The sequence below is a fragment of the Talpa occidentalis genome, unplaced genomic scaffold, assembly GCF_014898055.3.
Source record: "Talpa occidentalis isolate TD23 unplaced genomic scaffold, MPIMG_talOcc4v2.1 talOcc4.5, whole genome shotgun sequence".
Taxonomy (NCBI): Eukaryota; Metazoa; Chordata; class Mammalia; order Eulipotyphla; family Talpidae; genus Talpa; species Talpa occidentalis.
In genome coordinates this window covers 109,864,533-109,891,953 of record NW_023604861.1, presented here as the reverse complement: position 1 = coordinate 109,891,953, position 27,421 = coordinate 109,864,533, and the positions used below count along the sequence as shown (strand labels likewise).

The following is a 27,421-nucleotide window of genomic DNA, read 5'->3' as shown; positions in this document are numbered from 1 at the left end:
GGCAAAGCAAGTAGAGGCATAAAGAGCTCTATTGAACTTATACACACAAGTAAATAAACAGCCAATTTTTAAACTTAGTAGGATCTTGATCATTAAATAATTTAGCCATCTGGGTAGGTCAGGCCTATCTGCAGGCTAGAAAGGCAGTTTAAAAGGCAGAATATTGGCCACAGATATCCTCATACCTTTTCTAAGACAGTTTATCTGTCCTTACATCTACTCAGCCCTGGGCAACGTTTGCCTCTAGCTGTCCTGCCCTTCAGGGGAAGGAGGGACTTGTTGCAGGTCAAAAGGTGGTTTCTGCAAGAGGAAAAGGAGCTTGGCAGCATTGGGGTGCAGACTGTATCTTATCTGTGCTTCTCCATCTTGGCTGCATATTATAATCAGGTTTTCTGGGGTGAGACTCAGGTGTCAAAATACTCTCCAGGTGATATCAATGTGTGACCACAGCTGAGAATCTTTGTTTTGGGGCAGTGAATCTCATTTAAGCACACATTAGAATCAGCTGGAGAGCATGTTCAAGTTACAGACTACTGGACTCCACCTCAGTTTCTCGCTCAGGTCTGTCTGGCTTTGAGAAAAATACTTCTTTTGGTGTTCAATTCCAAGTGGGGCATAGGAGGAATGACAATTCCTAGGAGAGGACAGGTACTGTAATAATTTCCCCTTTCTGGCCCCAAAGCTGAAGATGAACTGGGCTCTCTCCCCCTGCTGGGTCCCTCCCCTGTTTTCTTAGTCTTATTAAGACAATAAAGTCTCTTCAGAATCACACGAACAGCCATAGCTGGTCGACCAGACGTCACCATGGGTTTTAGCTGCCTCTTTGCTTTTCTTGCACGCCAGCCTCCACCCAGCCCGAGCACCCGCTTCCACAAGCCGGGCTCAATCCGTTAACCACCAGCCTCTCCTGCCCTACCCCGCCCCGCCCCCTGCGTCCTTACGTGGTTGCGCGGCAACCTGGGCCGCCGTTCAAAACGTGCGGGGAGCGGCCCTCGGCGGCACCGCGTGCTGCGCAGGCGCGAGGGCGAGGCGCCGGAGCCGCGGCAATGGCCTGCGTCAACCCGGTGGTAAGCAGGGCCGCCGCCCTGTGGGCCTGAGCACTCTTCAGAGAGTGCCCTGGGAGCTCGGCTCGCCGCCTTGCCTTTCCCCCTCTCGCCCTTCACAGCCTTTCGGAAGCCCTTCCCCTTAGAGGGCCAGGAACCCCCAAAAGTTGGGCTTGGCGGTACCCCTCACCTCCCCAAAAGAGCAAGTGCCCCTCATTTTCCTTTTTTAGTCCTTCTCTCTCCTCACCCAGGCGAATGTTGTTTGGCGTGAGGTGCTTAGAAGGTGGCTAGGCCTGTCATTTACCTTAACACACACCCCCCCTTTCCTGTTTAGAAAATTCTGGAGATAAGTAGTCCTCGAGTTCTTTCAGTGTTTATTCGAAGCTGTATTATCATTTATTTCCAGCTGTATTATTCACCTGAAGTGACATGTTTCATGTTACCTTCCCATATTTTTCGAATTACATCTCCGTAAGCATCTTAATACTTAACTGTATCGTTAGAATTTTAAAAGAAAACCAGAAACAAAACACCAAACGTTGCTTTCCTACCCGTAAGAGGTGCCTCAACTTCACAGTGAGAATTGACAGACTCACTGGCGCTTGTGAGACCCTCAATCCATCTTAAAAACCTGAATTAAAGAACAAAAGAAAATCAAGGATTAATCTTTATTTTCAGATCATCCCAGCAGGCTGATTCACATTTGTGAAAAGCCATGTGCCTGTCCAGATGTGTGCTATTTTATGGGTGCTATGGATGCATATGCAGCATAAAAACGGCAATTTTTAGATAAATGTTATTTTAATGTCTATATCCACTCTCTGATGTCAGCATGTCTTAAGATGAGTAAAATACTTATGCTTGAGCGTAAATTTAAACCATGTAAACTATTTTATCTGATGGTGAACTCCAAGGAGAATGTATTTGTGTTTTATTTTAAATAGAGGAGAGGTTAAGATTGCAGGGACTGTACAAAGTTTTTAATAAAGATAACAGGTAGAAGCAGCAATAGAAAACTGCAGTCCTAAAAGAGAACGTATGTTGAATACCTACTTTCCTTTTGAAAATTGTGTTCTAATTGGTTATTTTTGATGCTGCTTTTACACTTAACGCAGATTTTAAATATATTTTTAGCTCTAGGATGTTTTTCCTCTGACTTTAAATATGGTCACACTAGCTGGGACTAATAATGAAGCATCAATTCAGTATGCCTTTATTTGGCCAAGCTGTTGTAGAAGAAACTACCCAGGGGTACTTAATCTTAGTGGATAATACTGGTGAATAATGTGTTATTTAAATATGACTGATTGATCTATTCATAGGCTTATCCCGCCTTCTTTGGAAAAATTAGTTTAAAACCTAGCTAACCTTGGCATAAGCAGGAGTACTTAACAGTATTTGTAGGGTATTATGAAAAAGCAGTCCTAGAATGCCAGTTTTTACCTTGGCCTGATTAAGAAATTTGAAATAAGAGGAACTCAAATTTCTGTTTTGGCTTTTCTCGTCAGTGGAACATCCGCTAGGTCAGTATTCATACACTTAGCATTGCCATTTTGAAATGGGGAGATGATGGAACACAATTTATATTGCTTAGAAGGTTTGAGTTATGTGATAGGCTTATTTTGTATGGATATAACCAATATTTAACCTGGGTTGAAATCTACTTAATAGTATTATCATATTATGCTTTCCTTAGGAAGCATTTTAGGATATTACATAGTCTGCATTATGCAGATTGTGAAAGCTTACATTTCTCTTACCCCTTTCAATTCATTTTGGGACAATTGTACTTTGACTTGACAATAGTTTAGAGTATTTCTTTGCAAGTGGGATGGGCATTGGTTGCTTTATTGTATGTGTTTGCCTCAGTTTTATGGCATGGAATTCATTTACATTTGTGGAAATAATATAGTGAACTTTAAAAAAAGATCCTTTCGCTTCTTTGATAAAAAGATAAATTGAAAGTAGAATGTTCATTTCCACATCCTTAAGTGAATTTCCCTGTTTAAAAGGAACAGGGGAGGTCAAATAATGACACAAAAGCCATGTAGCAAAACTGTAACCATGTATCTCTATGAAATTATTACCTCATTTTTTTTTTCAGTCCTGTAATTCAGCCTTGTATTAGGCTGTGACTGTGGGTTTGCAGCTAGGATAATACTGATGAAACAAATAAAAATCTAACAAAAGAAAAAAAAAGACTATGAACATATTTACTCTTCTAGATTTGTATTGCTTTTGTCTGTTATCCTGATTAAAACTATGTATAATTCATGAAATTTTAACCTCTCTATTTAAAATAAAACACACATACACGCTCCTTCTTGGAATTCACCATCAGATAAAATGGTATTGGATAAAATTGTATACAGGGTAAACTCACAATTAAGCATAACTATTTTATGTATCTTAAAACACACTGACATCAGCGAGTACATGGGAGTAGTATGTACTTAGTGAAAATACTTATGGTGACTAAATTGTAGAATACACTCAAACTTGGGAATTTAAAACTTTAACAATTGCTTTTTTTGTAGCCTAAACTCTACAAATCTGTAATTGAAGATGTAATTGAAGGAGTTCGGAATCTGTTTGCTGAAGAAGGTATAGAGGAACAAGTCTTAAAAGACTTGAAACAGGTGTGTACACAATACAGGTTTTTCTGTCTTTTTGTTGTTTTTCTCAGCATAAAAATGATAAATTATAATTTTAAATTCCTTAATTATAGTTTAATACTTATCTGTTCATTGTGCCATCAGCTGACAATTAAAAAAGACAAAAAAAAAAAAAAAATCCCAACAGGGCCTACCCTGGTGGCGCAAGCGGTTGGGCGCTGTGCCGTGAAGCTGTCTGCAGCCTCTGCAGTGCAGGTTCAATCCTGGCCAGCCGGCGGGGGTCCCACATGGCACGGCAGACCTCTCCTGTCACGCCCGCTGCTCCCCTCAGCAGTGTATTTCATCAGTCTGCCTGTTCTGTTCCCCGCTCTGTCTCTGGTGAATCCTCTCACCCTCCCGCACATCTGGCCTGTACCCAGGTTCTTGTATAAAATAAATAAATCTTTAAAAAAAAAAATCCCAATATTTTTAAAAGGCCAAACATTTTTTTCTCTGCAGCTCTGGGAAGCAAAGATTTTGCAGTCTAAAGCAACAGAAGACTTCTTCAGAAATAGCATCCACTCACCTCTGTTCACTCTTCAGTTGCCACACAGCTTGCACCAGACATTGCAATCATCAACAGGTTGGATACAGTTAGTAAATTGGTGCTATTTGGCTCTTCAGAACAAATTCTCATTTGTTTTGAATTAGACAGGGCAATGTTCTTAAGGTGAGAGGGCTTAGACCTTAAAATCATTACTATCCACTAAATAGAAGAAATTATGACCCCATGTAATTACTGGCGAAAAAAAAATAGGTTATTCTAACTAGTTTCTTTTTCAATAGTAAAGTACACTAAGTTGACAAAGCCTTACTTGAGAGGAACAAGTTATATATTTTATGGGCTATCGAGAGTACCTATAGATTATTTAGAGAATCGGATTAGATCTAGTGAGGTGTAATCCAGGTACCTTACTGCAGAAGCAGGTTGAAAGGTGGGTACTTGCGTACTTGTGCATTCTTTCTCTCTTTCGCTTCTGTATGTTATCTCCTTTTGTACTGGAAGCAAAATGGAGAGTTGACAAGAATATGGAGAATTTTCAGGTTACTTTACTGTTTTGTATATATACAATGATGACTTGAAATTGTCTAGTATTTTAACTTTGTACTTGGACTTTTTGAATCTAGACCTCTGCTGTTAAGGGATATGTTTGTCCATATTATGTGTCAGTTTAAACTGGGAGAGACTAGCTAATAAAAGATAATACTGTTGTATCCTTCTAGCCTTTCTTATTTTCTCCTTTGTATCTTAAAATATTTATGCTACTCTGTATATGTATGCATATATCTGTGGACATAGACACACAGAAGACATGGATAGATTCGATAGACCCACTCATACAGATACACTGTAGACAGTCACACACACACACACAGATACACACATATACACACACACAGACTCACACACAACTAGGTTTTATTGAAATTTAATAGACTAATATCTGAAAGAGGTAAGGGCAGATTTTGGATTAGATTGTGAGTAATAACTAGATTGACCATTGCATGCAGTATATGAAGATCACATGGGCCAGGGTAAAGAGAAACAGTAAGAGCTAGTACCTCTTCTACTACAACATGAGGAATTGAAGTGTGGCAACAATTTATTTATGGAAATTAATTGACAATAAATACGAAACTACCAAACATAACATTTATCAATGCTTATAAAATACGTGCTTGTAAAATATAATTTTATTCTGTAAGAATTAGGCATGGCAGTTTAATTATTAAATTGACACATGAGAACATTTTTGTTTTTAACTTTACTGTTAAGATCTCTCTTTTCTCTCTTTAAATAACATTTAAACTTTTTCTTTATTACTATTAAAGAATTTAAAGCATTTTTTAGTTAGAAGTGACTTGGAAGGGGCTGTGTGTGTGGAGGAGTAAAATGCTTGGCTATTTATCAGAACCAGGTTCTTTGTCATTCAAAATTGCAGTATTTGATTTTGCCGCAAGATGGTAATATTACTAGTCATTTAAATCACAAAATAGTCTAGCAACTCAATTACCTGATTTTCACTCAGCACTTTATTCTTATTCTCTGTCTTAGAAGTTGAATAATAGAAATAATTATGTTTAAACAAGACAGCTTTTCTCCTTATTCTCTTCTACATCATTTATAATGAAGTGGTTTAAGGAAGTACATGTATCCTTTAAAAATGCATTATAGGTCTTGTTTCTATCTCACTTCATTTCTGGGTACCTTACAATACAATTCTTGAAGTAAATAGCCTCAGAAAATTGAAGCGTTTCTTAATTATATCTTCTCATTGTATGATTTTAAAAGTCTGATTAAAATAACTGAAACTAACTTCTACAAACTTTTTATCTCTTGATTACAAGTTCAAATTAAATCTATATTGGAATAAGTCATTTGCTTTTGTCTAGTCCATCTTTAAAGCTTGTTTGGCTTATCAAATTTTCTTCAATTTTATTGTCCATTCATTTAATAATTTCCTGTATCTTCAGTTGTTAATTATTTTTGGTACTTTAGAGCTTTATATTTTTAAAAATTGAGCTTAAAGAGCTGAGCTTTCTTTTATGTGGGTTGTAAGTATCTATGTACTATCTTAAAAATTGAAACTGAGAAAGTTGTTTGATTAAATAATTTGTTATGTTAAACATGATAATGTGTTTGTTGAAAGTAACTATTTTCCAGAACAAAAAATATGATTGAGAAAATATTAAAAATAAAATAAGAAGAATGTTATTGTTTTAGTTCTTTGCAAGTCTTGTTAAATGTCTGGCTTAATACAAGACAGCTGGATTCTCATATCTATTTCTAAATTCATTCTGTTGTGCTATGTTGTTTTGGCTAAAGAATATGAAGAATATCTAGCCCCCCGCAGATGTATAATTGGAGAAGGCAGAATATTGTAATAGCATTTTCTGATAATTAGGTACTACTTTAAAATTCAACAACTAGTAGTTTATAAGAAATTAGCTGCAAAGTGGAATAAAAAATCATACCAGTGGACTTTTTGTGCTATTAAAGTTCATTTTGCACTTGGAATGACTTTTTAACCTATGTGCAATTTTGCAACATGTGTTTGTCATTTGGAAAACGTTGGTTTACTGAGTTGTGCAGTTGACAAATTATTCATTATACAAGATAAAAAAAATCGTATTAATACCACTATCTCATCAGAAAAGAGTTTAAATATTGGAAAGCTATCAAACTCACTGTGTAGCATATAAAGTTTCCAAAATTCTAGTTTTTGGTTGAAAGCTTGTATTTTAACAATACCTAACAAAAACTGTCAATTTTTTTTCTTCTTAATAATGGGTACACTTAGTTCATTTTCAAAAAAATGTCTGCCAGCTATCCAAGTCTGACTAACCATAAATTTTCAGTTATTCATTAAAGTAAAATAGTGTTTCTTGAGAAAAGAGCTCAGCTCCTAACTTGAATAATAGCACAATGCTTTTCCTTGTAATTCCTTGTGTTTTTGTGTGCTGCAGAAATACTTCATGTGCTCTTCCCATTTCATTGCTCAGAATATTAAAAGAAAGTATTCTTAAAAGTTGAAATTTAGGAAAAATGATTCTTAAAGTTACATCAAGGAATTAAGTGAAATAGTTTTGTCTTTTTTTTTTTTAACTGTGCAGTGGTGAATAAATGCAATGACTGAGCTTTTATGTTACTCCCTTAATTCATGCTAACGTGCTTTCAGTTTTACTCATCATTACTTTGCACCATCAATGCAGTTGTCAACAAAATAGAATAAAAATTATTTAGTGAGAAATGAAAAATGCATCCCTTTTTTTTTTTTGGTGTAAAGATAGTTTGACCTTGTAACACCTGAAAGGGTCTCTAGGACCTCCAGAGTTTTGCATACTACATTTTGAGGACTGCTGTTCTATTCTTAGATTGATTATGTACAATTTATAATCCATTTCTTAAAAGATTTAATTTGTTAAACAAATTTATATAAGAGATTTCTCATATGCCTCTTTCCCCTAGTCATACATAAACACCTTTTATCAACATCCTCCACCAGAGTGGTTCATTTGTTACTACTGATGAACCTATGTTGATACATCACAAACACACTTCTCTTGGTATTGTATGTTTTGGGCTGGCCAATTTAATAATGACATGTTACTCTTGTTATAATTCTATAGAGTAATTAATACCAAGTAATTTCATTGCCTAAAAATCTTCTGTACTCACCTATTCATTCCTTCTGCCCCACTGACCACTGGAAACCACTAATCTTTTTACTGTCTCCATAATTTTGCCATTTCCAGAATGTCATATATTTGGAATAATACAGTATATAGCCTTTTCAGACCAGCTTCTTTCACTAATGTGATTTTAAGATTTCTCCATCTCTTTTCGGGATTGATAGATTATTTTTTTTTAAAATTTTTTAATTTTATATATTTTTACACCATTTTTCATTTTTGCACAATATGCATTTTCATCTTGGTTATAGTCCCCATACAATTCCCATCACCCTTGTTTTGATTCTACTCCTTCCCCCACCCACCGCCGTAGTATGTGAGAATACCATCTTACACCATTGAGAATGGCACATATTAAAAAAACTAGCAACAACAAATGTTGGCAAGGCTGTGCAGAAAAAGGAACTCTCCTGCACTGTTGGTGGGAGTGCAAACTGGTCCAACCACTATGGAGAGCTGTGTGGAGATTCCTCAACCTACTAAAGATGGAGCTTCCATATTATCCAGCAGTTCCACTCCTGGGTATTTACCCAAAGGACACAGAAACATTAATTCAAAAGGGCGCCTGCACCCCTATGTTTGTAGCAGCACTATTTACAATAGGTAAGCTATAGATAGCTTCTTTCTTTTTAGCACTGAGTAATAATATCCCATTGTCTGGATGTGCCAGTTTAATCCATTCATCTACAGAAGGACATCTTGGTTGCTCCCAAATTTTGGCAATTATAAATAAAGCTCATATAAACATTTATGTTCAGGTTTTTGTGGGGACATAAATTTTCAACTATGTTTGTTAATTACCAAAGGGTGCAACTGCAGTATTGTAGGGTAAGAATGTTTATTTTTGTGGGAAACTGGAATTTTCTTCCAAGGTGGTTGTACGATTTTACATTCCTACCATCAATGAACACTGCTCTGTGGCATCAGTATTTGGTGTTGTCAGTGATCTGGATTTTGTCCATTCTAGTGGGGGTGTAGTGGTGTCTTGTTTTAATTTGGATTTGCTGGTAACATGATATTTGAGCATCTTTTCATATATATATTCATTCACCTTCTGTCTATCTTCTTTGGTGAGGTATTTGCCATCTGTAGATCTTCTTTGGTGAGGTATATGCTAAAGTATTTGGCCCATTTTTTAGTCAGTTGTTTCTTATTGGGTTTTAAGAAATTTTGTATATTTTGGGTAACAGTCCCTTATCAGATGTGTCTTTTGCAGATATTTTTTTCTCAGTGGCTTGTCTTTTCATTTTCCTGACATTGTCTTTTGCAAAGCAGCTTTTAATTTTAATGAAGTCCAGCTTATCAGTTATTTCTTTTAAGAATTGTGCCTTTAGTGTCATGTCTTCTAGACTTTGTCCTAAGTTAACTTCCAGAAGTTTTATATTTCTGTGTTTTATACTTAGGTTTATGATCGATTTGAGTTAATTTTTTTGAAGGATGTATGATTTGGAATTCAGTCCTTCCAGCACCATTTGTTGAAGAGACTGTCTGTTCCGTTGTATAGCTTTTTGTCCTTTGTTGAAGATCAGTTGGCTATATTTATGTGGATATGTGGAACTATTTCTGGGTTCTCTATTTTATGATCTATTTGTCTCTTCTTTTACCAACACCACATTGACTTGATTACTTCAGTTTTATAGTGAGTCTTGAGGTCAGATAGTGTCAGTCATCTAACTTTTTCTCCTTGAATATTGAATTGGCTATTTTGCATCTGTGGGGTTATCACTAGCTAAAGTCCCCTGGGCAAAGTGGGACCTTGTCTATGATTACTTTATTTCTAGGGCAATTAAAATCATTTTCTAGTTGGTATTCATGCCTCGTGGTCTCTGATGAAACTATTGCATTGTGGGAGGAAAAAAAGAGGAGAATAGGAACATTGAGAAGTTTGTGGTTACTTTCAGTTTTGAGTATTAAAACACCTAAGCTTTGGGTATAAACTGTGTGTCCAAATGTCCTTGAACTTTGATCTGCTGAAAAATTTAGCAATTCTGTTTATTAGTTTAGTGATTTGAGTTAAAATACTCAGTTTGGTCGTCAAGAGATATCCATATACTAATAGTAGTCACAACGAATAAATTGTACTTCTTGAATCATGTGAGGGTGTTAAGATTTGAAACGGTTCAAAGCAGGACCAAAAATTGTGAAATTATTAGCTGTTTAATTTATCAAGGAATTTTTGGTGGCATGTAGGGAAAAATATACTTATAAATGTTAATGTTGTTATACCTTATCTTTTTCAAAGTTTCTTATGTTGTATTTGTGGGGTTGAATTCTTTCTGTATTATTATCGTTTGTTAAATTTAATATCTCTAGAATATATGCCTGAAGACTAACTTACACTTTTTGTTTAAGTAAAAAAACACATGCAAGTTAAAACTTAATTGGTTATTAAAACCATCTTGGTAGTTTAAAACATGTATTTCAGGTGGCATAATGATATATATAATTTGTGAATATATATAAATGATGCATGTGACTTGTGAATTTGGTTTCAATTAAGTAGGCACTGCATGAAATTTTACTATAAAACAGTTCAATGCTTTCATTCTCTTGGTTATAAAGAAACTCTTAAAATTCTCTTACAGCTGTTTGATTTATATAAGTATTGAGAATTAGCCTTAAGGATTTATTGCTAGGAATTTAAAAGACCAGATTGTTGCTATTTCCCCCCAAGAAATTCATTTAATTGCTTCAGACAGTGTGTTAACAGATTTTTGTTTCCTCTCAGGCTATGGCTTAAGCTATATCAGCTTAAGCTTTGCTCACTTCAGCTAATTAAGACTAATACTATTGTGTTACTGACATTCCAGTTCTTTCTAATTTAGACTTTCTAAAAGAATGCCTATTAATAAGCAAAGCCATAGATGAACAGAGGATAAAAATAATTTTTTGCCTCATTAGCTATCAATCTCTGTAGCTTCATTTCTGTTGTCTTATCATGGAAAAATGGTTAGTTAAAGAATTTGCTCTTCTTAGCTGTCTGTTGGATGTGACAGAGCCAATCTAGCGTCAGAAACAGATCTTTGGATAATTTTCCTTAATATAGTATGTGAATAAAGGCCATAATAAACATTACATTTAACACATACGTGCTTCATAAACATGTTGGAAAATTCTTGTTTTTGTTCAAAAAAGGGCAAAATGATTTTCTAACAGTCTTGTTCAGCTCGGTAATACCAACCTTGAGTTAAGGTTTAAGGTACATTGATCATCTGGGATTCTTCTACTGGAGTTACTTTTCTTTAGATGTACTAATTAATGATTACATTTACAACCATTTGACCAACCTATTAGTTGTCTTATAAATGAAGACATAGCATAGAAAATTGGTAGATAACAAAGATATGAGACTGGAGCTTTAATGCAGGCTGTCTCCTAAGAATTTGTTTTCTAATATTTTTCTTAGTTGAACCTGTTGCATGCAACAACTTCAGGAGACATGTTCTTACTCAGTTATTCCTGAAACTATATAGTTGTGTTTGGTTACTTGGCAAAAGTACTGTGGATAACTTTTCATGAAATGAATAAATGGAACTTAAAAAACTTAGAATGGGTTTATGTTGGGTTACATATCTTTGTTTAGAAGTACTCTTTCAGGGGCTTCCCTGGTGGTGCAAGGGGTTAAGTCTTAGCACAATGAAGCTATCTGCAGCCACTGCAGCACTAGTTTTATCCCTGGCCAGGGGGCTAACCTACATGGCACAGCAGACCTCTCCTGTCTTGTCCACTGCTCCCCTCAGCAATATATTTCAGTCAATTTGCCTGTTCTGTTCCCCAGTCTGTCTCTGGTGAAGTCTCTCACCTCCCCCAATTCCCACCTCTGGCCTATACCCCAGTTCTTCTATGCATAAATAAATAAATCTTTTTTTTTTTTTAAATACACTTGCAGAAGTGTGTCACTTTAACAAATTTTACTTTTTCTCCCTTGTGAGAAGTTGTAATGGAGATTTAGTGCTACTTTAACTTATGAAAATACAACCTAGGTATTTTGTTGTGAATTTCTAAAGTACAATATGCTTGATTACAATGAGATGTTTTCCTTTGGTCCTTAAGATAGTTTAGTTGTAAAGTCTTTATCTAAAATTGGTGGGAAAAATATTCTTTTACCTCACTTGGAATCAGGGAGTTGAGAATATGTTGAATATGTTAGTAATAGAAAATATTTATTTTTTTAAAACTAAGCAACACTTAGCAATTTTATTGTTGTTAAATTCTAATGAATGTATAATGCTTATTATTTTTTTTTTAAATGCAGCATCATTAGTTATTCCTGCTGGAAGAGCACTTCCCAGTTTTACCACAACAGAACTGGTATGTGGTTTATTTAAAAAATAATTTTAAGGATATATACTACTTGTGGTGAATGGTGGCAGAGGAGTGGGTACAGACATATTTTGCAGTCCTCCTGTTGAATGGGAAAAAATGTAAGCGGGGAGAGAGGAAGAGTTTCTACAACACACTTAAAGTACAAACTTGAGCATTCCAGAGTTGGTATTTTCTTACCAACTTTTCCTGTCATCTAGGGCAGTTGTTAGCAGCTGCCAAGACTGTACCTACAAGTTTAAGACATTTCTGATGTTATATTCCATGGACTTTTAATTCATTGTATATTATGTACTTAGAGGATCCTAAATAAATGATTTTGATATGGTATTTTTTTCTGATTTGTTCCCCCCAAGTTGGGCTTTATTTAGTGGAACATTTTGGTCATCTTTTTCATGTTTGTGTAGTAGTGGCTAGAGCATAACTCCCCCTTGCTCCCTTTTAGGATTTGTGAGCAGAAACTAAAACTAAAACTTATATATAGAAAAGTGAGTAGTTTTAGGTGGGAAAAATAACACTTTTTTTTTCACCTTTCTTTTGTGGTATTGATGGAATATAATTCACTAGCTTTTTCTTTCTCTTTCAATCCATGAGCTACCTTTCCAGGTTAGACAGTTTAGTGGATCATTTCTATTTCTTCATTATACCAAACAAAACTAAACCCCTCACCAGGATTTTTTTTTTAAAGATTTATTTACTTATTTATATAAGTACTGGGTAGAGTCAGAAGCGCAGGAGTGTAAGAGAATTCACCAGAGCCAGAGCGGGGAACAGAACAGGCAGACTGACGAAATACACTGCTGAGGGGAGCAGTGGGCACGGCAGGAAAGGTCTGTCGTGCCATGTGAACCCTCGCCGGTGGCCAGGGATCGAACTGGTGCTGCAGAGGCTGCGGGCAGCTTCATAGCCCAGCACGTAAATGCTGTGCCACCAGGGGAGGCCCCCCTCACCAGCATTTTTTGAAGGAGTAGTGATGCTTGTGAGATCAATGAAAAAGTATCTCTGGCATTGAAATTCTTGAAAATGCCTTTCCTCTAGATCAAAGGAGAAATAAACTTTTAAAAAGTAAAAATGAATTTATGAAATAGAAGTGAAAGTGCCCTGCAGTATTATGCACCAAAGATAACTGTTTGATGTAAAGCCATCTAGACTTCTTCTATGAAAGTTATGTTAATTTTTCAGGGAAAAATTTTAACCAGAAAATTAATGGAATCATTCTCTGTACTGTTTCTGTACTTCTTTTTTTTTTTGACTTAGTAATACAGATGGGTCCTTTTCATTGCCAGATAAGTATTATTGGCCTGAGTAAATGAATCATAGTTTAATTAGCTAATCTCTTCTTGATGGACATTTAAATTATTTCAAGTATTTTTCTAATATAACATTCCATTGAATAGTTGTAGTTTGTAGTTTGTGTGATATTTAGGTAATCAGGATAAATTCCTGGAAGTAGAATTTCTATGTCAGAAGTCATACATGTTTTCAATATTGGTACATAGTACAAAATTGCCCTTCAAAAGGATTGTACCATATATGCTTGTGTAAGCACTGATCTAAGAGAATGTCATTTTTATCATGTTCTGTGAGCATTGCCTGTTACTAATTAGTGTTTTAAATTTTTACAAATTTGATAACAAAAATGTTTGTCTTCTGATTTAGTATTTAAAAAAATTAAAATCCTAAGGTTTAACTATTCCAAAGTAAAAATTATACACATCATATCATATGATGTACTTTAAAATACCATTAATAATTAACTTAGAGGCTATAGGAATCCTAAAAATAGCTGTGATCCTTATCATTTTTAAGAGTCAGCGTCTTAGGCAAAACGATCTAGTGGGCCACTTTATGAGTCTACATTCATACTGTTTATTAAGACTTACTAGCTTCATTGCTAACAGCTGTACAACACATTTCTTTTAATGAGATGACCTAAACCAAATAATGAATTTCTTTTATTCAAAGATATTAACCGTAATCTTAAGTGGTGTCAAACTGTTGTCCTGAATCAGATTTCTTGACCTTTTATGAGATGAGGAAAAAAAAGACACAAGTTGATCCTTTTCTAACTTCCTAATATAAATTTCACATGTTTAGGGTGCCTCAAATTCCAGTGCAAACTTTGCTTTTCCTGGTTATCCTATTCATGTACCAGCAGGTGTGACACTGCAGACCTCATCTGGTAAGAACATTCTAAAAATAACATTGTTTTTAGTATTGTTACCTCTGGACATTCATTTTCATGATTTTTCAATTAATCATATAACAAATTATAGGAAATTTTAATAAAACTCATTGCAAGATTATTATTATTTTAAAGATTTATTTATTTTTATACAAGAACTGGGGTACAGGTCAGAGGCACCGGAGGGTCAGAGCATTTACCAGAGACAGAGCAGGGAGCAGAATAGGCACTGCTGAGGGGAGCAGCGGGCGAGACAGGAGAAGTCTGTTGCACCATGTGGGAATCTCCCTGGCTGGCCAGGAATCGAACCCATGCTGCAGAGGCTGCGGACAGCTTTATAGCGCTGTGCTCAACCTGCTGCACCACCAGGGAGGCCCCTCATCACAAGATTATTAATAGCTAATGGTTATTATTGTTGTGAAAATGACTACCACAAGACACTGTACTGGGTCTGTCCTGTATTTCATTCCAAATTCTCTTTCCCAGTATTGTAGAAGATACTTTAAATATGTTTTGTCTAATTCAAGTTATCTAAATTTTGAAAAACACAAAATAACATATCTGTGTCCTTGCTAGCTCCAGTTAAGAAAAACTAAAAATTGGATTGATCAACTTTCTCCTCCTTTGTTATTGGAGATAGTTTGGTATAATTGAAAGAATATCCCAAAATTGTGGAGAATAATCTCTGTTTTTTTTCAGAATATAATTTATTGATTTGAAAGAGAATCGTATCTATTATTTGGGTTGTTCTAACGTTTAAGCAGTGCATCAAACTCAATGCTCAAAAGATAGACTTCTTTCTTCTTTTTAGTATTGTTTTAAAGAAAAGGGGTGGAGGAAGAAATATGCTAAAAATTTGGTAACTTGAAGTTTTTAAACCTTGTTTGATAAGGCATGGTATTATAGTTGTTATGTGGTATTTTATGTATATGAAATACATTCTACCTGATGATGTTTGTTAAAATCTCAACTTGCATTGGTAATACTGTAATTTTTTAAAAAGATTTCTTTATTTATGCATACAAGAACTGGGATACAGGCCAGAGGTGCGAGGGGTGAGAGGATTCACCAGAGAGAATGGGGAGCAGAACAGGCAGATGTACTGAAATATACTGCTGCGGGGAGCAGCGGGCGAGGCAGGAGAGGTCTGCTGCGCCATGTGGGTTGCTGCCTGGCTGGGGTTTGAACTTGTGCTGCAGTCGATGGTGGAAGCTTCATAGTGCCGTCTTTAACCCCTGCGCCATGAGGGAGGCCCGGCAATACTGTAATTTATCAAGCATGGTAGAAGTTCATGGAGTAAATCTTGGTGGCCCGTATACATCTGTAAATGAACCATATAAGTAGTAGTGGGGAAAGGCTAGAGTTAAAGCAAGACATTTAATTTTAAAAAATAATAGCAATACGTATTTATTGTAGAGAATACAGAAATATCTGAAGAATAGAAGAGAATGCCTAGAGATAACTGCTATTAACATATTGATATATTTCACCCAAATCAGTTATGCATAGAATTTTTTTCACTAAGGAAATCAGGATTCTATTGTACTTAAAGTTTTGTTTTCTCCATTGGAAGGTCATCTTTATAAAGTCAATGTACCAATTATGGTGACTCAGACGTCTGGAAGAGCGAATGTTCTTCAGCATCCAATTCAACAAGTATTTCAGCAGTTTGGGCAACCTTCAATAATACAGACCAGTATTCCACGATTGACCCCATGTTCCCTTCAAGCAACTACTGAAAAATCACAGAGAATGGAGACTATGTTCCAACAACCCACAATTCTATATCCTGGGGCAGTGGAAAGGAAACACTTAGAAAATGCCACCAGTGATATTCTTATACCTCCTGGAAATGAGCATAAAATCATGTGTGAAGCTTTGTTGAGTCTACCCAAGAGCTCTCAGCTTATTAGTCTTCCAGGTGTTGCATTTCCTGCACAGGTTTCTCAACTAGACTGTAATATGGAGCCAGTGCTCAGTGTGCCAGCTGGGATGACTCAAAATCTGCATGGTGGGCCCCTCTCCATGGGCCCTCAGGGGGCTCCGCACCAGCACATGTCTGATGTCCAGCCTTATGTTCTTAAAAATAGGATGTTTGGATGTGATTCTACAAAGCAGGCAAGAAATATTGAGGAGCCCAGTGGCCTGCCTGACTCCGAGAAGGTAGTTCTATGTTCAACTTAATGGATATAACTATCACTTCTTAAATTATTCATGTTCAGCATTTCTAAACTTATTTCCATTAATGAATTAGAATATTGCTTTCAAGAAAATGTACTTGCTTTAAGGTAATCCATTTTCTCTTATGAGAATTGTTTTTTTTGTCTACAGATAAAATTTAAATGACCCAGAAATCCATTCCTTTAATTAAAATGAATATTAAATGAATATTAAATTAATTAAATGAATATTTTGAGGAAATTCATTGTCATGTTTAGTATACAAAAGAGGTTCGATGGTTTTTCCCCCTTGTTCTACCTAGTTTTCCAAATAACCAAGTGAAACTTATTCCCCCTTGAGTTACCTTACCAGTAGATGTTTTGTTTCCCCTGGCCTTCTAAAATACTAGTTAATTTCTTTGAAATTCAAACCACTAAAAAATAATTTCTGATTTAATTTCCATATTTAAAATAGGCTCAAATTATTAACTTCTAAGGAATTCACAGTGATGCCAGAAAGAGTCATAGAGAATCTTGGATAGTTAAAAAAAAAAAAAAGCTTGCGTTATTTTTTACAAACATAAAATATGTCATATTGCCAATTCCATTTATACAATTTAGTGATGTCACAATAATGAAAGGTTTGTATCTCTAATAGTTTAATGGTCCTTTAGGACTGCTTTTCAAATCTGTGGCAATGGATAATTAATGCCACTTTAAAAGTTTTCTAGGTAGAAAGGAGGAAATAGAGGGAACAATGAAGGATAACAAATGAAGAAAATGATGATCAAGACCTTTGAACTGTTTTGAACTATTTCAGATGTTTGAAACCTGTTTAAAAACTTTAAGTAAGTCTGTTTTTAGTAGAGTTTGGGTATAGAGTACTAGGACTAAAATGTTTTTTGAGTATTTTACTCATATTTTCCACATAATATGTAGGTTGAGAAATGCAGACTAAACCCGTAATTATGCAATGTTTGGTTTTTAGATAAAAATAACTTGTAAGTTTAAAATAAGTGTTTTCATCACTTAGAACCTTTGGAGTTACAAGTTTTTGGACTCTGCATGAACTTTGCAGATTTTTGGTATGATGATTCAAGGACTTTTATTCTAGTGTTACTTACTAGATGTCATCTTGTGCTTTATTCTGATATAGGGAAATAGATTAGTTAAGGAAGATTAAGCAAGGATTGTTTAGGGGATAGTGGTTGAGAGTCTAAGCTTTGAAACCACAATAGCTTTAAATTCCAGATTCACTTATAAGCAAAACTATGTAACATTACTTTCTGAAATTCAGTTACAGTCTGTAAACTGGGCATAAAATCAACCTCACAATTTTTAAAATTATCAGAGAGGATGTATATAGAGTTTTTAATAGTTTCTGGAACCACAGTAAACTTTAGAGTGGTGCTATTATGTTTTATGGATTTGTGATATATTGGGTAACATCATATAAATTGTCAGTTAGTTTTAAAATAAATCTAAATATAAAACACAAAAGTCCAAACATACAGAAGTATTTATATATTTTAGAAATTAATTTACTGTAGGATGACTTTAAAATAGTAAACTGGTGAAGTTTATGCTGATATAATTTATAAATAGTTTTTTTTTAATAAGTAGCTTTTCTGAAATTATTTTGTAAGGAAATTATAATTAATTATATTTGTTTGCTTTTCTTGTGTAGAATACCGGAGATCTTAAGGATCTATCTAGGTTTAACATTCTTAATGTTTTATAAAATATATTTCTAAAACTGAAATTATATACCCTCTCTTTGTTTAGCCTCTGGTAACTTCTAATTTTGGGCTCTATGAATTTGGCTATTCTAGGTAGTTCGTAAGTAGAATCATACAATATTTACCCTGTTATTGGCTTATTTTACTTAATGTATATTTTCAAGATTCATTCATGTTGTAGCATGTCAGAATTTCATTCCTTTTAAAGGAATCATGAATCATGTGATTTTGATAACTTAAAATTCTGAAATATTTTGGAATCTTCCTTTTTAAAAAATTTATTATATATATATACACACATACACACACACACACACACACACACACATATATATATATATATATATATATATATAAAACATCATTTCATGCCTACTGCTTTACTGGTAACATAAACTATGATTCTCTGTGTTAATATTATTCCTGCTTCTCTCTTTGCTTTTGTTTTCCTCTCTGCTTGGTGCTTAGATTTTCTCCCCACCATCCTTTTCTGCTATCCAGTCTCTAGAAATTTTACTTCAGTATCTGTCTAGCTACCGCTTCTCCCTTCATTATTAGATTGGATGTGTCTCTTCTGTGTTACAGCATCTTAGGCTTGTGTCTGTCATCATATAGTAAAAAGTTACATGAAAATATACTGTTTGCAATGAGAAGCTCATTTTATTAATCTTTGTATACTCAGCACCTTAGAATGAACAAACTTATTATACTTAGAATATAAGTTTTAAAGAATAAGATCTATGATTGGTTTATTTCCATTGGTAATTCTCTACCCTGGCTAAGTAGTAGAATAATTATGGCTTTAAAAACAATGTTTAGTTCTACACTAAAGGGTAGATATAATTGGTCTGAAGTGAGTCTGCTCAGTAATGCTTAAGAGTATTGAGAGGTGATTGTGATAGGTGATATGTAGTCAAAATTGGGAACCATGTGTGTAGCTCAGAATCAATGTATGAATGAAAAATTAATAGAGTGAAGGAATAGAGAATAATAGCTTCAAGTAAGAGCTTTATTTTTCTTCCAAGTCCCTTTTGATATTTTTCTTTTAAAATACAAAATGTCCTATCAGTAGCTGTTTGAATTTAGAATTCAGTTAATTGAGCAAATATTTTTTGAATCACTATATGCCACTCCTAAGTATCTCTAAATTAGCAATTTTAAAGCCAGATATGTGATGTTTTTCTTTCTTTATAGGAAAAGAGCCAATTTAGTAAAATACTTTTTTTGTATTTGTCAAAACATGTTAAGGTACATATCATGCCAAGTAAGAGTAGAGTGGCCAAGAGGCCACCCTACAGGGTCAGGTAATATGTAATCATCACTGCCACTGTGTTATTTATGGTAGCTATCTGGATTCAATTTCTGTTAAGCATTAAAGATGTTCCTTGCCTTTATGATTATAGGGAACTGAATTTCACATTTTTTAGCATGAAAATGTGAAAAGAAAGTATGTATAACTTAGCTTTCTCTTGTTTTATATTTATCCCCACATATGGATGTGAAGTTCTGTCAGTCCTTAGCAGCCATTGGAAAAATATGGCTCTTTCATTAGAGGAAAGCACAAATTGAAAAGATTGGAACCTGAATTTGGCAAACAAAGTTTTATCTTGAAGCATCTGATCCATTTGCCTATTGTGCTACCCAGCCAAAGAAGCCCTGTGCAATTGAAGAGATCTTGGTGAAGCTGAGAATCTTGGAAATCATTAAACTGATTTGTTTTAGAGCAGAGAAAAAAAATTGAAGCGGTGCTTCTGTCAGATTACATCATCTGTACTAGAACTGTTGACATTTCCTCACATTTGCCTGAAATTCATAGAAGAATTAGCAGTGACTTTCTTTTAACATTCAACAGGATAAAAATACCAATGCTTCTAAGGGCAGTGAGCGTTTGATTTTAATCATTATTTGCACATTGACACCAACAAGAATTCCTGTGTGGTTGTGTAGTGAGTCCTTTTTTATTTCTATTTTTTTTGAAACTGAAAACTGACATCTTTGTAATAACGAAAAGTCTTTTTTTACTTAGCAAAACTTGGTTACTCTACACTGATGAAGATGCTTGGCAACATAGGATTTTGCTGCTCTGTGAAGAGAGCATTGCTATCTTTTTCAGCACATGGCATGCATTGACACTAAGACACAGCCAGTAATTCTAAAAGAAGTCTCATTGGCTGCCATGGAACTCAAATACTTTAGAACAAAGGTTTTGAAATATTTTCTTTTCCAAGACATTTGTTAAAAAATGTCAGTAAAAAGTTAAATTCTTCTTCATGCAGAATATTTCTGCCTTTTCAAAGGACAGTGGTTGAAGTTCGTGACTGATCTTTGGGGAGACATTAATGATTTTTAAGAGAGAATGAAAATTCCCTCATAACAACCTGGCTTGGACGAGAATCTTGAGAATGTATGTAGTGGATATATGGTCATACGAAAGACTTCGATCTTTCTATTCATGGTCCTAAAATACTGATTATGGATGTTGCTGTGAAACGATTTGTTACTTTGGTTAAATTGCCACCTTGGAAAAGGAGGTTGGAGTCATATGAACTTCCAATGCTTTTTGAAGTGCTTCTGAAGATAGAAGTTGAGATTGACAAAATTCTTTTGTAGTTATTAATACTAAATTTGGATTTCTAATGTTACTCCTTTCCCAGAGTAAAGAGGACCTCAGTGATTTAAATGAAATAAGACGATGGTTACATGAATTCATTTAGAAATGTCCTGGAATCTTTAATATTCCTTAATAAGCTTTTACTCACCTGGCAAAATACCATGAGATCTCTGATTCATTTTGCAGTAAGAGATTCTGTGGTTTAAGGTTTTAGTACTTGCTGCTATTAAAAAAACAAAAACAAAAAGCCAAACACACCAGTTCCAACATGTAATTTACACCTAGGAGTAACCTTACCATAATTTACTTAAAAAGAAGTCAAACTTATTAAGATAGAATTTGCGTACAGTAAAGTTCATTTTTTGAAGTGTGCAGTTTTTAGGTGTATAGTATGAAATTTTTGTGAACACTTGTGCTTATTTAATCACTACTGCAGCCAGATACGGAACATTTCCATCACCACTAAGAGTATCCTCATGCTCCTTAGTCGTCAAACTCCTCCCTCCACTTCTGGTCCCTGACAGTTCCTCCCTGCTGCCTCTTCTGACCAGGCTTGCCTTTTTTTTTTTTTTAATATTGGCAATTTTAAGTTTTTTTTGTTTTTTAAGATTTATTTTTATTTATTTATACAAGCACTGGGTACAGTCAGAAGCGCGGGAGGGTGAGAGAATCCACCAGAGTCAGAGCGGGGAGCAGAGCAGGCAGAAGGACCGAAGTACACTGCTGAGGGGAGCAGCGGGCGGCAGGAGAGGTATGTGCACCATGCGGGACCCTTCGCCGGTGGCTGGGGAGCAGCCGGGGATTGAACCGGCGCTGCAGAGGCTGCGGGCAGCTTCGCAACCCAGCGCTCAACCGCTGCGCCTCCGGGGAGGCCCAATTGTAAGTTTTTTTAAAATGAATTATTTTATTTTATATAATTCTTATATCATTTTTCATTTTTGCATAATGTATGCATTTTCATTTTGATTGTATTCCCCATACAATTCCCACCCCCTTTTTCTGACCCTAATCCCTCTTCTCCTCCCCCTGCTCCCCACTGTAGTTTGTCTCTGATCTATAGTTGCTTGTTGATTTTGATTTTTACTGTATTGCAATTAGTCTTTTTCCTGGTCCCTTATTTAGGTTTTCTAAATTCCTTCTATGAGTAAGACCACCTGGTATTTTTCTTTTTCTTTCTGGCTTATTTCACTGAGCAAGATCCCTTCCAACTCCATCCATGTTGCTGCAAATTGCATGAGTTTATCTTTTTTGATTGCTGAGTAATATTCCATTGTGTGTGTGTATGTGTGTGTGTGTGTGTGTGTATATACACACACCACATCTTCCTTTCTTAAGAATGTCAAACAAATACAATCATTTAGCAGATAACTTTAAAGTAATACATTTGAGATTCAGTCATGTTGCATGTATCAGTATGTTCTGTTGTACCAATTTGTTTATCCATTTACGTGTTAGACATTTGGGTTTTTTCCAGTTTTTGGCATTTATGAATAAAACCCCTAAAAACATTCACATCATGTTTTTTTTAAAAAAATGTGAACATATATTTCCTTTTCTTTTGAGTGAGAGAGTGGGATTTCTAGATCATATGATACTTGTGTGCTTTTAAGAGAGTGCCAAATTCATTTCCAAAGTGTCTGTTTTTGGCCAGTATCGTGTGGTGGAATTTTGAATTTCAACTAGCACTGTATAAGATTTGTAGTTGCCCCACATCCTTTTTCTCTAACACTCCTTGAGAGGAGAATTTTGTGATTTTGATGAGTGCAATTTGTTGTATTTTCCTTTTGATTTCTGATGCATGTCTTATCTAAATAAATTTTGCAAACATCTAATGTTTCTAAAAATTTTGTAGAATTTTTAATACTGAAATCTATTTTTAGTTAATTTTTGTGTGTAGTACAAGGTTGGGATTTAGGTTTTTTTTTTTTTTTTTGCATATGGATGTTCAGTTGCTTTAGTATCACTTGTTGAAAAGACTCCATGGAGTAGCCTAAAGCCCTTCACTTTAATGAAAATCAGCTACTAGATGTGTGTGGTTTTATTTTTGGACTTTCACTCTTTTATTAATTCATGTGTCTACTCTCTAGTACCACGTTGTTGTTTTTTTTTTTAAAGAGGCATGTATTTTTATTTATTTATTTGTTTGTTTGTTTGTACATGCACTGGGTACAGTCAGAAGCACGGGAGGGTGAGAGAATTCACCAGAGCCAGAGCGGGGAGCAGAGCAGGCAGACTGATGAAGTACACTGCTGAGGGGAGCAGCGGGTGGCAGGAGAGGTTTGCGCGCCAAGCCGGGGATCGAACCGGCTTCGCAGATGCCGCGGGCAGCTTCGCAACCCAGCGCTCAACTGCTGCGCCACCGGGGAGGCCCTCTAGTACCACGTTGTTTTAATTATGCTAGCATTAAGTGTGGAAATCAGAGTATGAGTCTCAAATTTTTTCTTTTTAAATGTTGTTCTAGCTTGCCCAATCTCTTTGCTTTTCCACATAAATGTTAGAATAAGCTTGCTAATTTTTACAAAAGTTAGGACTTTCAGTACTATGTTGAATAAGAAGTGGCAAGAGTGGACATCCTTGCTTGATTCTTGATCTTACAGAAAAGGTTTTCAGTTTGTCACCACTAAATATGCTCACAGCTGAAGACTTCTCATAAATGGCTTTATTATATTGAGGCAATTCTCTTCTGTTGTTAATTTGAGTGCTTTTTGTAATCATGAAAGCATGTCGAATTTTGTCAAATATGTATTTTTTTTGCGTCAATTGAGGTAATTGTGTGCCCCATCCCCTCTTCATTCTGTTAATGAGTTGTATTACCTGTATTGATTTTTTCTATGTTGAAACATTCAAGAAATAAATATCACTTGGCATGGTGTATAATCCTTTTAATGTGCCATTGAATTCTGTTAGTATTTATTGAGGAATTTTGAGGATTGCTGTTAATTCTTCAAATATTTGGCAGAGCTTTCCAGTGAAGTTATCTGGTCTTGGGCATTTATTTGTTGAGAGGTTTGTGGTTACTAATTCAGTCTCCTTACTGGTTGTAGCTCTATTAAGCTTTTCTATTTTTTTCAGGATACAGTCTTGGTAGGTTGTGTGCTTTTAGGAATTTGTCTATTTCATTTAGATTATCCAATTGTTGTTCATAATATTTGTTGTTCATAATATTCTCTTATACTTTTCATTTCTATAAAATTATAGTAAAGTCCTCTCTTTCATTTCTGATTTTAGTTATCAGCCTTCTCTCTTTTTTTCTTTATAAATCTATCTAAAGGCTTATCAATTTTTGTTGCTCTTTTGGAAGAACCAATTCTTCTGGTTTTATCGATATTCTCTATTTTTAAATTCTTTGCTTATCTTTACCCTAATTATTATTGTTTAGTTTCTTTACTAGCTTTGGGCTTTTTTCTTTGTAGTTCCTTAAGATATAATTTAGATTGCTACTTTGAGATCCTCTTTTCTTGGCATGAAGAGATATAGCTGTTGATTTCCCTATCAGCACTGCTTTTTCTGTTTCCTATAAGGTTTGGTGTTGTGTTTTCAATTTCATTAGTCTCAAGATTTTTTTTTATCTTTTGATTGATTATTTTGGTTCTTAGATTTTTATTCTTTGACCATTTTTTCCTTTAAAGAGTATGTTATTTAATTTCTACATCTTGCAGATTTTACACTTTGCCTTATGGTATTAATCACACACTTGACAAGGAGCTAATTTCCAAAACATACAAAGTTCTTAAACAATCTGACATAAAAAAAACAGACAACCCAATCAAAAAATGAGTAGGAAACCTAAACAGACATTTTTCTAAAGATGATATTCAGATAATATGTAGACACATGGAAAATTGTTGAGTATCACTTATTATAAATAATGCAAATTATTTGAAATGCAAATCAAAAACACTGAGATACTACCTCACTCTTGTGGAATGACCCATATCAAAAAAGAATGGAAACAATGAATGTTGAAAACAAATGTGGAACTCTCATCCACTTTTGGTGGGAATGTAAGGTGGTGCTGCCTCTATGGAAAACAGTATTTTTAAGTAAATAAAAATGGAAATCCCATATGGTCCAGCAATACCTGGGTTAGGTATATACCCCCCAAAAAAATGAAAAATCAAATACAAAAAGACTTATGTATTCCCATGTTCATATAGCATCATTGTCCACAATTGTCAAGTCATGGAAACCTAAGTGCCCATTGATATATGATTGGATAAAGAAATTGTAGAATATGTACTCAATGGAATACTGAGCTAATACGAAAGATGAAATAGTGTCTTTTTGGTCAAAATGGATGGACTTGAAGTGATTATGCTAAGTGAAATAAGTCAGAAAGTGAAGAATATCACGTGGTTTCATTTATCTATGGAATGTAAATAATACAAAAAGCATATACTGGCAAAATAGAGCAAAAACAAATATTAGATTTAGTGAAAAATTTACTGGTTACAAGAGGGAACAGGGTATAGAGTACTGGCTTGGGCATTTTGGTGAAAGATGAGTGAAGCATGTGCACATATGGAAGAGTAAAAGTGTAGCCCTAAAGTTATATAGATATAAGTACCTGGAAAATTTAATAAAAATATTTGGGGGATATTTTAGATCTTTCTGCTACAGATATGCCTTAATTCCATTGTTCTCAGGGACCATACTCTATGTGTTTTAAATTTGTTAAGGTTTATTTTATGAGCAGAATACAGTCCATGTTGGTAAGCATGCTGTATGCTCTTTACAAGAATGTGCATTTGGCTATTTTTAGGTGGTGTGTTCTAAACAAGTTAGGTTAAGTTGGTTGATTGTGTTGTTTACGATCAATGTTGTGTTTTACATTCTTAATGAATTTCAGTCTACTTATTTTGTTGACTAATAAGCGAAGAATGTTGAATTCTTGAACTATAATTGTGTATTTGTTTTACTTTTCCATTTTGTAAGTTTTGGTTTATATCTGTCCTTTTGTTTTTGATTTACTTCACTTAGTACAATCTTTATAGCTTTTATTCATCCATTGAACACAATTTCGCTTGTTCTTTCTACATCATTGAATTATTGTTTAAAATCACATAGAATAGTTAAAACTAGCAGGTATGATATGAGTACAAGAAGGTATACATAAATACTGGTAAATATTATCTTAAAGCAATGTACTCCTTTGTTGTCTACATATGACTAGTAGGTTTAGTTTAGTTACAATTTAAAAATTATTTTTATATTACATAGAAATTCTGGGGTGTTCTAACATTCAAATTACAAGTGATTATCACCTCATAGGGAAGAAATATGTTTTAATTTGACTACTTGTGAAATATCTAATTTTAAATTTTATGTGTTTTATGTACTTTGACTTGAACAACTTTATTGCATTTCCTTCTCTTTTTAGGATTCTAATTCTCATATGGATTTAAGCAGTCAGGTAACTGATGATGATATTAATGAAATAATTCAAATAGATGGAACTGGTGATACATCTTCCAATGATGAAATAGGAAGTACAAGAAGTATAAATGAGAATGAATTTCTAGGCACTATTGATGCAGGATCTCTGAAAGTACTTGAAGAAGAAGCTGATAGTATATCAAATGAAGATTCAACTGTTAACAGTAGTGATAATGAAGATCCTCAGATAGACATTGTGGAAGAGGTGAGGCTCACTTTGGGCTGAGTTTTCTATATTAAATTTACAACATTTGTATTTAAATATACCTTGGAACCAAGAAGTATATCTATTGAGATTAACTCTGTTTTTAGTTTTTAAAGATTATTTGTACACAAGGATTTAAGCTTTTAAACTTAAATTATAATTTAAATCAGTATTAGAAATAGGCTGCTATATTTGTTGATCATAACTAGAGATCGTGGGAGGCTTAGGGGATGGGAGTGGAGATAGAGAAGGCAGCCAAGGTAGGAGTATATAGTATCTGCTGTAATTCCAATAAATGCAGTAAAATATTTGTGGAACATGGTAATAAAGAAGCCTGTAGTAGTATTAATTATCATTTAGGGTGACCTTATTCATGTACCAGGTACTCTACTAAGTATCACCTGCTTTATGTTATTTCATATACTCAGTGACCTTATTATGGGTCTTATTATTACCCTCATTGTATATATGAGAAAACTGAGATATAGGGAAGTTATAGTAACTTGCTGAAGGTCAGTCTTGTAATTATTAAGTGGCCAAACTGGGATTCAAACTTAGACTATTTGACTTTTGGTACAATAATGTTCTCCCTCTCCAAGTTTTATTATTTCTATATGTCTCCCTAATTTTAAAAAATTCAAAGCATCATGAAATCCCTTAATGTGACCATCTTTCATCTTTAGGACCCTTTAAATTCTGGAGATGATGTTAGTGAGCAGGATGTGCCAGACCTGTTTGACACAGATAATGTAATTGTCTGTCAGTATGACAAGGTACTATATTCATCTTTGGACTTTGGGTTTATTGATTGCTTTTATAGTGGAAAGGTATGTAAAATTATGGGAAATATGATAGTCACAGTTCATAGTTAA

General features: G+C 34.6%; 1 protein-coding gene across 1 annotated transcript; it reads left to right on the top strand.

The window, feature by feature from the left end:
* The first annotated feature begins 1,008 nt into the window (after nucleotides 1-1,008).
* On the top strand, nucleotides 1,009-27,421 carry GTF2A1L (general transcription factor IIA subunit 1 like). The gene is made up of 8 exons (XM_037526875.2): nucleotides 1,009-1,067; nucleotides 3,581-3,682; nucleotides 4,157-4,280; nucleotides 12,147-12,202; nucleotides 14,312-14,396; nucleotides 15,973-16,562; nucleotides 26,289-26,549; nucleotides 27,233-27,421. The coding sequence occupies exons 1-8, from the start codon at nucleotides 1,047-1,049 to the stop codon at nucleotides 27,419-27,421; spliced, it is 1,428 nt and encodes a 475-aa protein (XP_037382772.2). The 5' UTR covers nucleotides 1,009-1,046.